Raw genomic sequence first — 15,372 nt, 5'->3', positions numbered from 1 at the left:
TTGGACGGGAGGGGCAGGGCACAGCCGCTGTCCCTCGCGGTGGCCTTGGGGGCGAACGCCGCGTGTCGGGGCGCCGAGGGCTGGGCCCTGGGGAGCCCGAACACCCCGAGGGCCACCGGCCTCGGGCTCCAGCTGCCACCTGCTGGTCACCTCCGTCCCGTCCTCCCTGCACGCAGGGGACACGGCCAGGGAGAGATCCTTTTTTGGGGATAACTTTTGCCGGCACTTCCCCGTTGCCTCTGGTGGCATCTACCCAGAGGCTCCAGCTCGTCTAAAATCTCTTTAAAATTCTTTTTCCCACCAGTTCGATCCAGAGGTGAAGGGTGCTGGAGGGAAACTTTTCTTATGGTGGGCACGAGGATTTGTTTTTTTGCCCGCTCCCTGCCTTTGCCCACCCCACCGGGGTGAAGCCAGCTCCTCTTGGGTGGCCCCTGTGCCACATCCGGCTGCCAGCTGCCGGGTTTGCACCGTCCTTGTGGTTTTTCACACTTTGCCTGTTTCGGGGGCGCTGCTGGCAGGGAGCCGGAGTGGCCGTGAGCCGAGGGGCCGGCGGTACCGGTGTGCCGGAGCTTGCAGCAGGAATTTTTGGCTGGCCAGGGCTAAGGGAGCTTGCTCACCCCCTGGCCAGCGGCCAAATGGCATGGCTGGGTGGCTGCCAGCACTTGCATTAATAGCTGCCAGCTTGCGGTTTGAGGTCACCCGTTCTTTCCAGTCTTTCATTTCCACCTCAATTCGCGCCTGTGGCGGCTCCACCGCCCCTCCCTGCCCGGCCCCTCTTTGCCGGGAGAGCCTCTCCTGCTGAGCTCAGAGCCAGGACAGCGCCAGCCCACGGCAAAGCGTCCCTGCTGAGCAGGGGACACGCCAACATCTGGGGGGACACCTTCACCCCTCTGTGGATCTCTTCTGCTCCTCAAGATGTCACTCAGGGGACCAGGAACATCCTCGAGGCAAAAGATACAGCCCAAAGCCAGCGTGCAGAGAAGGGCTTGTGCGAAGGCACAGCCCCTTGCAGAATAATTTGGAGCTGCCGTCATTCCCTGCCAAGGCCCTTGGGAGGGTTTTATAGCCGCTCGCTGTGAATAAATCTACCTTTTCACAACAAGCTGGCCAAGGATAAATGCTCTGGGGAGGTGAGGCTGGGTTCGGTCGCACGCCCTCTGTCCCTCTGCAGAGGGGATCCCCGGAGCCCTGCTCGGAGCCCGTGGTGGCAGGATGGGGGGTCCCTCCCGCTGCCCAAGTCCCCAGGGATCCTGGGGACTGACGCCTCCTGGCAGGCAGCGCGAGGCCAGGCGTGGCTGGAGCGAGGTGGGACAGGCGTGGGTGGGACACACGGGAGGGGACACGCCGCGGGGGCACCGCCAGACCACCAAGGGATGGCTCCGGCGGGGTGGGAACCGCGCAGCTGGAGCAGGAGGAGGCGCAGGAGCAGCAGGAGGAGGAGGAGGAGGAGGAGGAGGAGGGCGGCGGTGCCAGAGCGGCCGCCCCCGTCCCGCCCCGCCGCAGCTGCCGGGCACCGGGCACCGGGCAGGCGGCGGCGGCGCGCATGGAGGCGGCGGCGGTCCCGGCCCCGGGCGGCGGCCCCGGTACCCTGCTGCTCTGCCTGGCCCTCGCCTCTGGTAAGCACGGGCGACCCCCTGCCCCGCCACCTGCCCGGTCCCGGGATACCCAGGGGCTGGCAGGGTGATCTTCCCTGTCCCGGCCCGGCGCTTCCCGCCCCTGCACGGTGCTCCGCGTCCCTGCACGGTGTCACCTCCACTCTGCCAGTCCGGTGTCACCCCTGTCCCGGCACCGTCCTCTCTCTGGTCCCGCTGCTTCCCGGTCCCGGACTGATGATCCTGCACCTGCCTCCCGGCCCCATCCTGGTGCTTCCCCCTGCCTGTCCCGGTGCTCCCCCATCCCATCCTGCTGCTCCCCTGGCCCCATTCTGCTGAACCCCTGTATTCCACCCCCCTCTTACACCCCATCCTGATGCTGGCCCTGTCCCATCCCAGCGGTCATCCTAGAGTTTCTCCAGTCTCATTCCAGCTACTCCTTGAGCCCCCGGGACAATCCCATCCCAGCCCTTCCTCTAAGGCCGGCCTGGTTTTTACCCAGTCCTGTACCTGGGCTCCCCCTGTGCCCCCAGGTCCCATCCTGGAACTTCCCACAATTCCAAACCTGTGCTCCCCCCTCCTCTGAATCCCTGAAACGCTTGGGGCCAGCATGGGGGCCAGGATGTCCTGGCTGCATCCTGGAGCACGGCTGGGATGCTTTTACCACCTGCTGATGGGACACTGCTCATGGGGTGCCTGAGTGCCCACAGCCATCCTTGGCAGTGCCGGGAATGTGGGATGCCGGGGGCGGGGGGGGCCGGTACCTGTTCAATGACTGCGTGAGCATTCCCGTGCTGGTTCCTAAGTTTTTGGGAAACAGGAAGCTGCAGACAGGTGTCTGCCCGTGGCTGCCAGGAAATAACCACAGATCGGTTGGACAGCTGACACCCTCCCTGGCAGAGAGTGCCTGCACTGGGATTTCAGGGGAGCTTTTCTCTCCGCAGGGAGCAGTTTGGGTTTGGCCCTTTGGCAGGGCTGGTGACAGCACATTGGCAAAACCTGCCAAACCTGTGCTGGCAGGAGGAAACCGAGGGTAGCCGACCTGTTTTAGGGCTGGTGTGTCCCCTCAGACCACGGCAATGTCCTGGGTGGTTGCTCTCCTACAAGTTTGCGCTTTCCTGGGAGAGCATGGGGGTGTTCACAGCAAAATAATCCAGCGTTTGGGATACTTTCCTGGGTTATCTCCGGCTGCTCAGGAAAGGGTGCAGCCCCAGATAGTGGAGCCAGTCTCCCCGTGCATCAGAGAGATGAGGACGTTTGCACCTGCAGCCTCTGGGTGCCGCGATCCGGCCGCGGGTGGGCACAGCCCCCCTCCCTCTGGCGCTGGGCGGTCCTGCCAAGGGGCTGCCAGCCCGGAGGGTGCCAGAACTCCGCAGCTGGTTGCAATAAGGGCGGGGAAGCTCAGCTTGGTGGGGATCTTTCCATGTCGAGCTGTGAACTCGGTCACCGGGAGTGAAGTCAGCCTCCCTCCCTGTCCCGCCGCGTGCCCACGCCGCCCACAGCTGGATCCCGGGGGGCAGCCGCCCCATGGCTCATCCCTGGCTCCCGCCAGGCAGCTCCCGCCCTGCTGCTGGGCCGGGTGGGGCGGTGGGCTCCCTTTCCTCCCCGCCGGGCTCTCTCGGGGCTCTGTCACCCAAAGCGCGTCATTAGCGCGGGGGTGGCTATATATAGCCAAGGAGGGACGTGTGCGCTGGGAATGTCCCCTGCTGTGGGATGGGGGCACTCCGGAGGCTCGGCCGGGCAGCTCCCACCGCTGTTCCCAAGGTGCCCAAGGGCCGGATGAGGAAACAGGTAGCAGGAGACGAGGCTGCCAGGATTTGGCGGCGCAAACCCTCCGCTCTCTGGGAAGCCTCAAAGCGCTCCCACTCGGGATGGCAGCGGCCCCGCCTCGGCGAGCCACCTCCACGGGAGCCACCCAGCACCCTGCCCCGTCAGGCAGGACCTGTCCCCGCTCCCTGGGTGCCATCACGGCGGGTGAATCCCTGGGGAGGGCCGGGCGGGGAGCGGGGCCGTGCTGAGTCAGTGCTGGTATGCCAGCGATCCGGTTACCGCCGCTCCGACGGGCCGGCCTCTGCCGCCTCTCGGTTTCACCCCGCGGCCACGGAGAGCGTGGTGGCCTCTTTCCCGGCCCGGGTTGTGCGGGGCTCCAGGGAAACCTCAGAGCGCCCTGCCGTGCCCGAATGGGGCTTCAGGAGAACGGCAGGGCGACTTGTCACAAGGGCACGCAGCGACAGGACAAAGGGGAACAGCTTCACACTGACAAAGGGCAGGTTTAGATTAGATATTGGGAAGGAATTCTTCCCCGTGAGGGTGGGGAGGCCCTGGCACAGATTACCCGGAGAAGCTGTGGCTGCCCCATCCCTGGAAGTGTCCAAGGCCAAGTTGGACACGGCTCGGAGCAACGTGGGATAGTGGAAGGCGTCCCTGCCCATGGCAACAGGCTTGGAACAAGATGAGCTTTACAGTTCCTTCCAGCCCAAACCAATCAGTGATTCCATGATTCCGGATCTCTCCGGGGATCCCTCCCTGCATCCTCCCAAGGGCAGAGGAGCAGCTGGCTGGCCTGTGTGGTCCAAAATCCACCACGCTGCCTCCCAGACCCCCGTGCTGGGGCGTTGCTGGGTGGAGGCAGCAGGCGGGGACCGGCTTCCCCCTCTCCCGGCCCTGGGGAAAAGCTGATGCTGCCAGCGAAGGAGGGGGGCCGTGGGCGCAGCTGCAGAGCCCGCTGCCAGCGCCCTCCCTGTCGCCGTGGCGGGGCGGTGAGGGTCGCCGGGGCTCCCCCTCTGAGCCGTCTCCGCTTCCTTCCAGGCTTGGCATTCTTCAGCTGCGTGGGCGCCGACACCAATGTCACGGCCGGGCACGGCGCGGAGGGGCTGACCTGCGGCACAGCCAGGGGATGCACAGGTGAGGGGGTGCTGTGAGGGCGCTCGGGGGAGAGGGTCAGGGTGGTGGATGAGCAGGTGTTTTCTCTAGCGTGGCCCTGTGGCACCCCTGGGCTGGGCAGCCCAGGACACCCGTGCTGGCCCGGCTGATCGCAGCTGCTGCGGGGATGCTCCAGCTCAGGGGCGCTGCTGCCTCGGGGCGAAACTGTCACCCCTCTGGGGAAATTCTTCCTCCTTGTCACCCCCAGGGAACGGGACGCAGCTGCGGCGGCAGAGCCACTTCTCCCGGTGCCCGGAGGAGTTCCAGCACTACTGTGTCAAAGGGAGGTGCCGCTTTCTGGTGGCCGAGCAGGCACCGGCTTGTGTGTAAGTCACCCCCGGTGGGGACGCGGCGGCACGGGGTGGGATGCCGTGGTCGTCCACCTCCAGGAGAGCAGCATGAGGGGGGCACGGGCACCACGGCAGCTTTTGGGACCGCCCTGTGCCTCCCCTGTGCCGCGGGGCAGGTGCGAGCGAGGCTACACCGGGGCTCGCTGCGAGAGGGTGGATCTGTTCTACCTGCGAGGGGACCAGGGCCAGATCGTCATCATCTCCCTGATCGCCGCCATCGTCACCCTCATCATTCTCGTCGTCGGCATCTGCCTCTGCAGTCAGTACGTGGGGGAACGGGGCGGCAAGGGAAGAGAAAGGAAAGAGGGAGCAAAATCCTGCCCATCTGCCCTGGCTCCAGGCGGGTTGAATTGGGGTGCCCCAGACTGGTGGGACGTGGTCCTGCAGGTGTTGGGAGGTGCCTGGGACATTCCTTTGGGGCTGGAAACCAGGTGTGATCCCATATGGATCTTCTGCAACCGAGGGAGAGGGAGAAGCATCACTGCCACGTCCCCTTCTGCCTCTTTTATTTTTGTTCGTTTTTTATGATTTTTCCTCCCTGTCAAGCCACTGTCGGAGGCAGCGTAGGAAGAGAAAGGCAGAAGAGATGGAAACGTTAAACAAGGATTCACCCTCCAGAAGTGAAGATGTGCGGGAAACGGGCATCGCGTGAAGGTGCAGGGGGGCCGGGGGGGGCGACCGAGCTGGTGTGACCCGAGGCCCACACTGGGGTGGGTGCCGAGCCCGACGGGCTGCGCTCTCTCCGCAGGAGCTCCCGGTACCTGCGGGCGGGTCCCGGACGGCAGCAGCGTCTGGCTCCATGGGCGAGGGCTAAAACGTGCGGCGGCTTGAATAAAGGGGTGACGGAAAGGTGTCCGCGTGTCGCCGATGTCCTTGCGGGCCGGGGGCCGCCGCCGCCGGCGGCTGCGCTGCCGCGCCGCGGCCGCCAGACGGCGACACTGCGCTGGGGGCAGAGCCATACCCGCGCTGGCCACACGAGGGCGCCCCAAAGCTGCCACCTCCGCCCCGCTCCCATTCCCGCTGCCGGTCCCGGCTCCAAGGGGCTCTGCCGGCCTCGAGGTCCCGTTCCGGGCAGCCTGGGGGCTGTGCTGGAGCTTCTCCCATTGCCGCCGCGCCTCTCCGTAGGGCCCGAGCAGAGCTCAGCGTCCCTGGGCGCCCTCCCGGTTCCCGATGGCCGGCGGGAGAGAGCCGCGGGAGTCTCGGCGTCCTGGGGCGGGACCGGGTGAGGGAAACCGGGCAAAAGGGGTAGAAAACAGGTGTGAACCGGGGCAGAACTGGGCGTACCGGGGCCGTTGGCTCCCGTCTGCCCTTGCTGCGGGCTCCGGTGCCCGGCAGGCACTGCCCGGAGCTGCGGTCCGGACCCTGCGCGGCCAGCCACAGGTGATAGTTCGTTTCCCTCCCCTCGGTGCGGGACCCGCCTGGCTCCCCGTGACTCTGACAGTGGGTTTAGGCACAGACCCTCTGCGAGGAGACAGCAGCAGCAGCAGCTCGGGATGGGCCCGGGGGTCCCTGGTGTCTCCCACGCTGTACGGCGGGAGATGGGGCCGCGGTGGAGCCGCGGGTCCCCGGCAGCTCCCAATTCCCACCAGGAGACCGGCTCCCGCTGGAACCGCGGCCCGGTGACCGCCCCTGGGGGCTCTGCATGCCGCCTTTGCCGGCCGGTACCGGCGAGACCGGGAGCAGGTGGGGCTGGAGTCTCCCGGGGAGCCGGTGGCCCCTCCTGCCCCCGGGCTCCGTTCTCCCGGCACGGGCACGGGCTGGGCTCCTCTGCCCAGCTCTCTGCAGGAGCAGGATAGACCCCTCCAGCCTGGCACTGGCTTTGCCAGAGACAGGATGCGCGCGGACTGGTGAGTGCGGGAACGGCTCCTGGGAAAACTGGTCCGCACTGAGGTCCAGCCCTCTGCTCCTGCCCGGGGTCATCCTCACAGCCTGGCAGCTGGAGCTGGCAGCGTGATTTGCTGCAACAGGGGCTCGGGGGTGGCTCTGGAGCTGTGTGAAGCCCTGCTGTGACTGAAAACCTTCTTTTTCAGCTCAAACCGTGGCACGGTGAGAGCAGAGGCCATCCCAGGGATCTGCATCAGTTCCTGCAGCCCCGTCGGTGAGACAGCTGGATTCCGGGGCTGATGTCCGTCCACCCCGGTGGTGCCGGTCCCTCGGGAGGTGTTGGTGCCCAAGTGACGCCACGTGGCTGTGGAAGGCTCATCCCAGTGCCCAGGCAAGGAGCACGGCCCTGAGGTGCCAAGGGACATTTTTTTGGGGGCACCTGCTTCACCAGGGTCCGGGGTGGGGAGATGGATTCTAGATTCCACGCAGCTGCCGGAAGGCCAGGTGTGAGTGGCACCAGCAGCACCTGTGAGCTGATCCTTCCCCAATAAATGGCTGTTTATCCCCAGGCTTTGCTGGGCCTGCCTGTGGGGACTGAAGCCAAGAGGAAAACGCTGGCTGTTCCTTTTGGGAATGTGCTGTACACAGTCTGGGAGACAAATAAAATGAAAAGGAGGTATGAGCCTTTTTCCTGTCTGTTTTTTTTTTTCGGTTGGTTGGTTTTTTTGGGGTGGGTGAAGTTGATGGCTGGGATGCTGCTGGCCCAAAAGGTCTGGGAAAAGCAGGCACTGGGAAATCAGCAGCCCTGCAGGTCTCAGAGGTGGATAAAACTAACAATTCCAGTCTTTTTATGATGCTTCGTGGAGCATTGGCCAGGTAAATGTTGGAACTGTTTTATTCAGTGCTGGGTTTTCAGTGCCTCGAGTAATCCTCATGGGGCTTTTCCCATGGCAGCCCCACGTTCCCTGGTTGTAATTAAGTGATGCTTCCCTGGATGCCCCCCTGGAATTGCCACAGAATTCCTGCTTTAACCTGATGAGTTCCTGGGGAGCGAACAGACTGGATCAGATGTGCTGAGCAACAAGGCTGGGGATTTAAAAAAAAACCAAAAAAACCACAGAACTAAGTCAGGAACTTTGCTGCTTCCTTTACATTTTTGGGAATGGATTACAGAGGTGGTGGGATGAAAAGGCAGGAGGTGAATCCACCTCGTGCATGTCACGGTGCTGAGGGCAGGAGGAAGGAGAGCTGGAAAATAAAATTATTTAAAAAAAAACCCAAATAAAAATCCCTGGTACAACAGAGAGTGGAAAAGCCAACTGGTTTGTACCCAGGCTGGCAAGGACTGTATGGAATCCCTGGGGAGGTGATGCTGGCTGGCATCAGGCAGGAGCAGGCTGAACTTTCCAAGGAATCTGGTGCTTTTTGTAAGAGGATTATGGTTTGTGTCGTTTTGAACAGCAGTGGAGTACTTTTGGGTGGCTTTTGCCCCTATAAGCAGTGATGGTGTCACCTGGCAAAGATGTCCTTGGCTCTTAATGGCATTCAGTTTTCCTCGGAATCCCAGATGTTCACTGTAATTGTTAGCCCTTACCCTGTGCATCCAGAATGTGAAGGAATGAGAACCTGACTACAGGACCGAGATGTGGGTCACTCGTCCCAACAGAACACGGTGAAACCCATCTTAATAATTGGACAGAATTAGGAATCATTAGAAAAATTGGAAATTAATACCTCGGAAAATAAATGCCAAAGGCAGGCTGTAACGTGAGAGTGGTGGGTGGATCCAGTGCCTTGGCATCAGTGGTTTTGCTGCTCCAGTGGAGCAGGTCCAGTCCCAAGTCAGTGGGATTGTTGGGGGAAAAAAACCAAAAACAATAACAACAAAAAAACCCCCACAATCGAACAAAACAAACAAACAAAAACCCCTAAGATCAAGTTGTCCTTCCTGTCTAGTTGTGTACCCCAAAACAAGAGGGGCTCTGGCAGGAGATGGACAGGCACCGTGCCAGCCAAATCCATCGAGTTTCTCACAGGGGGAAACGCAGCAGTGATCCATGGGCTGCCAGTGTTCCTGGCAAAAGGGACGAGCTGGCTTGGGCAGGGAGTTCTTCTTGGTTTTGGCTCTGTTTAATCGCTCCGGTTCAGCTCTGTGCACCCAGGTGTCCTCATCTGCTTCCCTCGCTGCGTTTGTTGTGCACAAAGCTGCCACGTTTGGGCTCGGCGGATTTTCCTGGTGTTTTCTGGGCTGGGTTTGCCATCCTCCTCCATCCCAACCCAGGGCTTCTTCACCTTCAGCACCCACAAAATCCCACCCGTGCTGGGGAGGGCTCACCTGGGCAGGTGGGGAAGCTGCAGTGGGGGCTGGGGGTGCCCAGGATCTCCCTCTCAGGTGATGAGCTGCTGCTTCCAGGGAGCTGAATAGCCCAAAAACCCACAGACTGGTGTCTTTGGGGGCATTTGATGAGTGAGTTTTGCTGAGTTTTTTAGAGCTTTAGCTCCCAGGATCAGGGCTGGGACCTCCTCCTGCCTGTGGAGGCCCAGCTGCGCCCCTTTCCCACCCTCCCCACCGCCTTTCCAGCAGCAGTGAGGGGACTTTTCTCGTCTTTATTTTGGCTGCAGGAAGACAAGGGTGGCAGCGAGCTGCAGGCTCGGTGGCACCTTCCATCTGCCGGACATCCTCCAGCCCAGCTCCCTGACACTCCCCCCCATTCCTCGTGCTCCCCCTCCATCCGTGCACGCCTGGAGAAGCGGTCCCTGCTGTGGGCCCCTATCCCAGCAGGCAGGACTCCTTCTTACACGCTTCCGCCAGCTCCGAGCTCACCTGGGAAAGGAGGGAAGAGCCGAGGGGCAGCCCCGGTGCGGGGTCTGGCCCCGCGGTGTCTCGGGGGGCAGCGGGGGCCGTGGCCGTACCTTGGAAGCGCAGAGGAGCGGGGGAGCCTCCGGCAGGCAGCAGGTGGAGGCGAAGGACACTCGCTGCTCCAGGAGCTGCTCCAGCTGCGCCGGGCCGGCCTCGGGTTCCACCTGCGTCAGGTTCTCCCGCAGCCTGCGGCGTGGGGAGCGAGGTTACGGTGGGAACCGTGGCGTTCCGGACCCACGCGGCTTTTGGGGAGTGGGAATGTACGCCTGGATGCATCCTCGACATTTCGGACAAATTCTGATTGCATCCAATGATCCGGGTGGGTTTGTTTTTGGGTTTTTTTTTGTGGGGGAAAGGCAAAGGCTTACCTCTTCTTGAACTCAAGGAAAGGCAGCTTGTTGTACTGCCCGCAGAGCTGGTTGGCCTTTTCCAGGAAGGGGAGTAGCTCCGCTACCATCCGCTTGCGCTGGGGGCAGAGGGTGGGAGTTACCAGGCTGGGAAAAAGCCTCTGCGGGGATGTGGGTGGCGCTGGGATGAGGGGGAACAGGATGAGCCCCCGGAGCCCCCACACCACTCACCTTGCTGTCCAAGCAGGCGGAGGGGTCCTTGGTGGAGCAGCATTCCCCCCGAAGTTTCCCGGAGGAGTCGTAGAGCTTGGTGAGGACGGCGTCGGGGAGGCTGGGGTGCCTCCGTGCCAGCTCAAACAGGAACCTGGAGTGGGAAACGAGTGGTCACGTCGGGGGTGCTGCTCAGAACGGGATGGGGGCCGCTTTTGGCATCTCTGTGCAGCCCCTGTTGGCCGCCTGGTGGCACAAACTCTCCTGAGGGAATTGGGGACGTTCCCCTGGTTATCTCAATAATTACCTAAGCACGTAACAGGGTCAGAAATTGGTTGGACTCAATATTTGGGGTCTTGTCCAACTTCAGTGGTTTAATTCCATGACTGGCTGCCGTGGGGCCCACTCACCTGGTGGCATGCAGAGCCCCATCCTTGCCGCACAGCTCCTTGTTGGCCGGCTCCGATGCCTTTGGCAGCTCGGGGGCCGGCGCTGGGGGCATGGCCAGGATGCAGAAATGGTTTTCCATCGGGTTTTTCCCCATGCAGCAGTCAGCAAAGCGCCCGTCCCGGGCCGACAGCGCGGCGCAGACTTTGGCCGTGTGCTCCAGGAGCTGCAGAGAGGGAGCAGGGGATGTGCAGGTCCCCTCGGCTCCCCGAGCTCCAGCTGGGACTCAGGAGCTGGCCTCCAGCCTCCCCTACCTTGCTCTGCATGCAGTCCTCAGCTACTGAGTCGCAGCACTGGGCGGACACCTGGGCAGCGTCTTCGGCCAGGGGGAGAAGGTCCTCGAAGGAAGCACTGGGAACCTTCTGAGCCAGCGAGGCCAGGTAGCTGGGGAGCACAGGGTGTGTGGGGGCCTTGGATCCCCCTTCCCAGGGAACAGTTCTGAGTAGGGGTGCGGGAGGGAGGGGATGGGGAGCGCGGGGCTTGCTCTGCACCTGTGCTGTGCAAGGAGCACCTCCAGGGATTTACATCAGAATTAAAGCTTGTATTTCTGCATGCTGCCTGCCAGCAGCAGGAGAGGGGAACCCTCTCCCAGCCCAGTTCCAGGACGGAGAGGCCATTTTCTCCCTGTACCTGAAGCTGACTTTGTCCTTCCCATATGCTGAGAAGCGGGAGCAAATCCGGTTTGACGTCAGGGTGAGCAGGGAGAGGGTTTTCCTCTCCAGTTTCTGCCACAAAAAGAGAATGGAAATGTCCTCCTCTTCCCAGGGCCGTGAGCACGGTGCTTGCCTGGCTCCCTTGGGAGTGAGGATGGGGGCGAGCCCAGCGCTCCAAAGGGTCTCACCTCCTTCAGGAAGCAGGTGGCGGGTGCAGGGGAGATGCAGCAGGTGGAGACCATGGAGAGGAAGGTCCTGGTGGAGCTCAGGAGCACAGGCAGGGGAGCCTGGCTGTAGCTGCTGGCGTACTCATAAAGAAACCTGCGGCAGAGATGAGATAAGGAGACCCGGCGCCTTGGGATCAGGAGCATAAGTGGGGTTTGGAGGAGTTAAGGCTGTCCAGGGATGGGAGCCCTCTCCAGGTACCACCTCAAGCTGTCAGCTGGTGGCACCGGCTGGTGCCATCACCCACTCGGGCTCAGTGGGATGCCATCCCCCGCACCCCGGCTCACCTATCAGCGAATTCCCTGGGATCCTCCCGGAAGGCCTGGCAGAGCTCCTTGTCGGAGGGCTGGAGGTAGCGGGGCAGCGGCTGGGGCGGGTGCCGCAGGGCGGCCAGGCACAGCTTCCGCTCCAGCCCCTGGTGGGCGCAGCACTCGGCCGTGCCGGGATGCGCCGGGAAGGGCGAGTCCGCGCTGCAGGATTTGACCGACAGCGCCGTGGACTGCGGGACGGAGAGGAGGTTACGGCCGCCCCATCCCATCCCAGCCCTGTTTGGGGTCCGTCACCCGTTTTCGGGCAGTCTCACCCCGGCTTCGTAGCAGGAGGGGTCAGCCCCGTCGGCGCAGCACGTGTCGGCCAGCGAGACGATCTCCCGGACGAGGTGGCCGATCTCCTCGAAGGTGCCATTGGAATATTTCCGGCTGTTGGCGATGATGGTCCTGGGAGTAGGGAGCAAGGACAGGGGAGTGCCAGGTGAGCCTTTCTCTTCAGTCACATATCACGTTACAGCACGTTCTGCCCAGATGGGTTGAACAGTGTTAGCTGCGGTGCTGTGAGAAATAACAGAATATTCCTTGGAAAACAGCCAGGAAAGAACTGGAACAGCTTCCAGGCCGCCACTTACAGGGGACTTCGTGTCAGCTCTGATAGAATTCTTAATTATTTAGGTACTTAATTGGTTTTTGAGGAATTCAACAATGACTCAAACTTTTCTCGTGCTGAAAGCAATCAGAGTCCAGGGGTTGAACTGCATCTCCCCTTTTTGATGAATTGAATCCATCTTCCCTTTTCCAAGATTTCTATTTACTGTTTCCTGTTCTTGGCTCAGGTGTTAAGCGCGTTGGGAGGGCACCAGCAGCAGGAGGTACCTACAGGGTTCGGAAGTTCTCCTTTCCCAGCATCCTGTACTCCTGGCAGACTTTCTCCCGGACATAAGCTTTCCCTGAAAGCGCAGGAGAAGGAGGAATTGTGAGTAGGGAACAAGGAATGCTCTGCCACCGCACAACACGCTGCTTTATCCACTTGAGGTTTGTTAACTTTTTCACTCCATTACTTCCTTTTCCAAGCAGGATTTGGTGGTCCCTAGGGAGATGTTGGCACAGTCGGTCCGGGAGAAACATCCCTGGTGTCCAGGCTGCTGCTCCAGCTCTGCAGCCAGGGAAAGGGGCAGGGAGAAAACCGTCTCTGGAGCCGGGAGAACTACAGGTAAACCATACGGTAGTTTTTGAGTATGGAATATGTGGGGTTGGTTTTTCTGGCAGGGCTTTTGGAAACCATAAGGGCTGGGAGCTCTGGGGCCAGCCCCATGGAGCAGCCAGCAGTGAAAACATTCCCAGCAATGCTGTCACCCCTGGAAAAACGGGATCGATTTGTGTTACAGACTCTGAGGGGTCAGACTTTGGCACCAGCAGGGTAAACACTGATACTGGTGTTTCCTGGGATTACAGTGTGGGGCAGGGTCACCTCCACAAAATTTGGGTTTGGGCCACGACACTGAGGGTCACATTGCTCTGCTGGGAATGGAAGGGCTAGGGTGAAGGCAGGGGGTCGCCAAAAACGGGGAAGCCATGGAAAAGGCAGGTCTCTTTGCTGGCAGGAACGTTGGCCATCGGTCCCAACTTGTGGCATTTCTGTTCGCTTCTACAAAGCCGTGCGGGAGAGGTAAGTTTTAGGTGTTTTTTGGCATGTGGGTGATTCCCTGTGGAGCTGAGAAGGCAGCAAAGGGCGGCAGAGCATCGTTTCCATCAAGGGGTGAGTCTTACAGAGGAATGGTGCTCGTCGGGGGGGGGGGGTCAGGAAATCCCATTTTCCTTTAGAAAGAGAAGGAGCCGATCCCTGCAGTTCTGTTCTCTCCCCCTCCCACCTCCTCCAGCATCACCCCATAAGTGGCATCCTGGATACCAAACCATCATCCCACCCCTTCCCTTTCCTCTCTGGTCCTGCCCAGCGGTTTGGCTGCAGGCTGGGAGAGGGGAGGCCACGGAAAACCACTGGAATGGAGGCCCCAGCCCCGTGCCCCTCATGCCAGGGCCCAGGGAAGCCCCAGGATCACACCCTTACCTCGGTGTAAGGCGTGTGCAGCGGCCAAGAGCAGCAGCAGGGCCAGAACTGCCCTCATGTTGGAGCTGGCTCCCCTCCTCCTGCCGGGAAGCGGCACCGGGAATCCCATCCCGGCGTTTTTATGGAGGCAGTGTCAGCAGCTGGGAGAATGATTAATCCCAGAGGGCAAGCATCCTTGGCCTGCTGCCTGGGGCCTGGGTGCCAGCGCCTCAGAAATCCAACCGGTTTCAATCATTAACTTGGGAAAACAGCGACGGGTGGCCGTGAAACCTCAGGATCTGTGAAGGATGCTGGGAGCGACACGAATGACAAAAGGAGAAAAAGCATTCCGTGCACCTCATGAGTGGAAAGCTCCGTGTACTTGGGACAGCATCTGATCCTGAGGAAGGAGACACACCTTTGTTTTGGATGTCAGCACACCAAACCTGCTGCTGCTGCTGCTGGGAAATGCCGGCTGTTATCCTTGGGAGCTCGGCTCCAGACTGCACCTCAGCCCCAGGTGTGCACATCAGGTTTCATTCCTGACACTGCTGGGCTGGGGTCCCTGGCTTTGCAACCCCATCCCAGATTTCTGCTGGGAGTGTCGTAGAGCTCTGTGGGGTCTCCCTACAGTGCAGCTTTCCCTTTGTCCCTAGAAAAGTGAAGATTCAACATGTTGTCATCTTCTAGGGTCCTAAGAGAAGCCTAGGAAGAGGAGAAGATCCAGCTAAAGTGCTCTTCGCTGGTCCTGCCTGCAGAATTGATGAGAGGGAAGCTGCTGCAGTGAGACCCCTGGCCCCCAAATCTGCTCAGCCTCCCCATGCACCCAGCACTCCCCTTGTGACCAGATGTTCCCTCTCAGACCGCATCCCCTGGGATGAAGACAGAGCTGGTTTTTATGGAAGAACCCAGCTTTTTCTCCCAGTGGCCTGCACTGACACTGAGCTGCAGCTTGGGACCAAATCCTGCAGACGCAGGAGATAACAACGTCCTGTTCTTGATGGTTCACGTGTGAAAGGTGAAAATAAATAATTAGGAACTCATGGAGCGAGCTCTTCTCCTGCATGAACACTTCCCGCCGTGCTTTCATGTCATGGCCGGGGAGGGTGGGGAGCAGCGCTCACAGCCGCTCTCGGGGCTGCGGAAGGTCGGGCCGGTCCCCGAGAAGGCGGCACCGCGCCGAGCCAGGGAGCCGGGACAGCGGGGCGGCACAGGTGTGAGGGGCGGCGTCGTGGGTACGGGGCCGAGCGCTGCGGGGCTCCGCCGGGGGGTCCGGGGCAGGGCCGCCTCTCCCCCGTCGGGAGGATGGAAGCGGTATGGGGCCGGGATCGGTATGGGGCCGGGATCCGTATGGGGCCGGGATCGCAGCGGTTCCCCGGCGCGGACGCGGAGCGCCGGTGTGAGCCCGGGACCCGCAGGGCGCCCTCTGGCGGACACGGGGCGCAGTGCGAGCGCGGCGCCGCCGCGTGGCCCCGGGACAGCGGCACAGGGGGCGGGGCCACAGAGTGCGGGGCGTGGTCGCGGGGCGGGGCCGGCACAGGCGCGAGGGGCGCCAGGGCGGCTGCGCGGGGCCGGGCCGAGGACATTTAAACCCCGGAAGCGGGCACGGGCGCTGTTTGCGCCGCA

At 61.8% G+C, this 15,372-nt stretch overlaps 2 protein-coding genes and 1 long non-coding RNA gene across 5 annotated transcripts; 2 read left to right on the top strand and 1 right to left on the bottom strand.

Annotated features, from left to right (window-relative positions):
• The first annotated feature begins 1,101 nt into the window (after positions 1-1,101).
• Positions 1,102-5,717, top strand: BTC (betacellulin). Of its 2 annotated transcripts, none has more exons than XM_066184794.1 (6): positions 1,102-1,130; positions 4,401-4,496; positions 4,723-4,840; positions 4,981-5,127; positions 5,411-5,518; positions 5,613-5,717. In XM_066184794.1, the coding sequence occupies exons 1-5, from the start codon at positions 1,118-1,120 to the stop codon at positions 5,514-5,516; spliced, it is 480 nt and encodes a 159-aa protein (XP_066040891.1). In that variant the 5' UTR covers positions 1,102-1,117; the 3' UTR covers positions 5,517-5,518; positions 5,613-5,717. The 2 variants fall into 2 exon arrangements, with proteins under 2 accessions (XP_066040891.1, XP_066040890.1); XM_066184793.1 differs by lacking the exon at positions 1,102-1,130 and adding an exon at positions 1,508-1,616.
• Positions 5,718-9,275: 3,558 nt separating this feature from the next.
• Positions 9,276-13,872, bottom strand: GC (GC vitamin D binding protein). Its single transcript, XM_066184792.1, has 12 exons — positions 13,768-13,872; positions 12,580-12,649; positions 12,014-12,146; positions 11,718-11,929; positions 11,394-11,526; positions 11,183-11,277; positions 10,807-10,936; positions 10,516-10,718; positions 10,127-10,259; positions 9,917-10,014; positions 9,602-9,734; positions 9,276-9,512 (listed from the first exon to the last, which is right to left on the bottom strand). The coding sequence occupies exons 1-12, from the start codon at positions 13,823-13,825 to the stop codon at positions 9,459-9,461; spliced, it is 1,452 nt and encodes a 483-aa protein (XP_066040889.1). The 5' UTR covers positions 13,826-13,872; the 3' UTR covers positions 9,276-9,458.
• LOC136290424 (uncharacterized) lies at positions 12,119-14,775 on the top strand. 2 transcript variants are annotated; one of them, XR_010721115.1, is made up of 6 exons: positions 12,119-12,180; positions 12,536-12,675; positions 12,777-12,912; positions 13,304-13,458; positions 14,019-14,266; positions 14,437-14,775. It is a non-coding gene; the product is annotated as an uncharacterized lncRNA (long non-coding RNA). The 2 variants fall into 2 exon arrangements; XR_010721114.1 differs by lacking the exon at positions 12,119-12,180 and having other exon boundaries at positions 12,469-12,675.
• Positions 14,776-15,372: the final 597 nt, after the last annotated feature.

The sequence above is a fragment of the Chamaea fasciata genome, unplaced genomic scaffold (genome assembly GCF_029207755.1).
Source record: "Chamaea fasciata isolate MVZ Bird 193981 ecotype frontalis unplaced genomic scaffold, bChaFas1.0.hap1 SCAF_6, whole genome shotgun sequence".
NCBI lineage: Eukaryota > Metazoa > Chordata > Aves > Passeriformes > Sylviidae > Chamaea > Chamaea fasciata.
The sequence above is the reverse complement of the archived record's forward strand: the minus strand, read 5'-3'. Positions and strand labels throughout refer to the sequence as shown.

Excerpts from the sequence above, each read along its gene's own strand:
- BTC (XM_066184793.1), top strand. The coding sequence starts at position 1,544 with ATGGAGGCGGCGGCGGTCCCGGCCCCGGGCGGCGGCCCCGGTACCCTG. Across the intron at positions 1,617-4,400 it reads CTGCCTGGCCCTCGCCTCTG|GCTTGGCATTCTTCAGCTGC; the intron begins GTAAGCACGGGC and ends GCTTCCTTCCAG. Across the intron at positions 4,497-4,722 it reads CACAGCCAGGGGATGCACAG|GGAACGGGACGCAGCTGCGG; the intron begins GTGAGGGGGTGC and ends TGTCACCCCCAG.
- GC (XM_066184792.1), bottom strand. The coding sequence starts at position 13,825 with ATGAGGGCAGTTCTGGCCCTGCTGCTGCTCTTGGCCGCTGCACACGCC. Across the intron at positions 11,527-11,717 it reads CCCAGGGAATTCGCTGATAG|GTTTCTTTATGAGTACGCCA; the intron begins GTGAGCCGGGGT and ends TCTCTGCCGCAG. Across the intron at positions 11,278-11,393 it reads CCACCTGCTTCCTGAAGGAG|AAACTGGAGAGGAAAACCCT; the intron begins GTGAGACCCTTT and ends TTTTTGTGGCAG.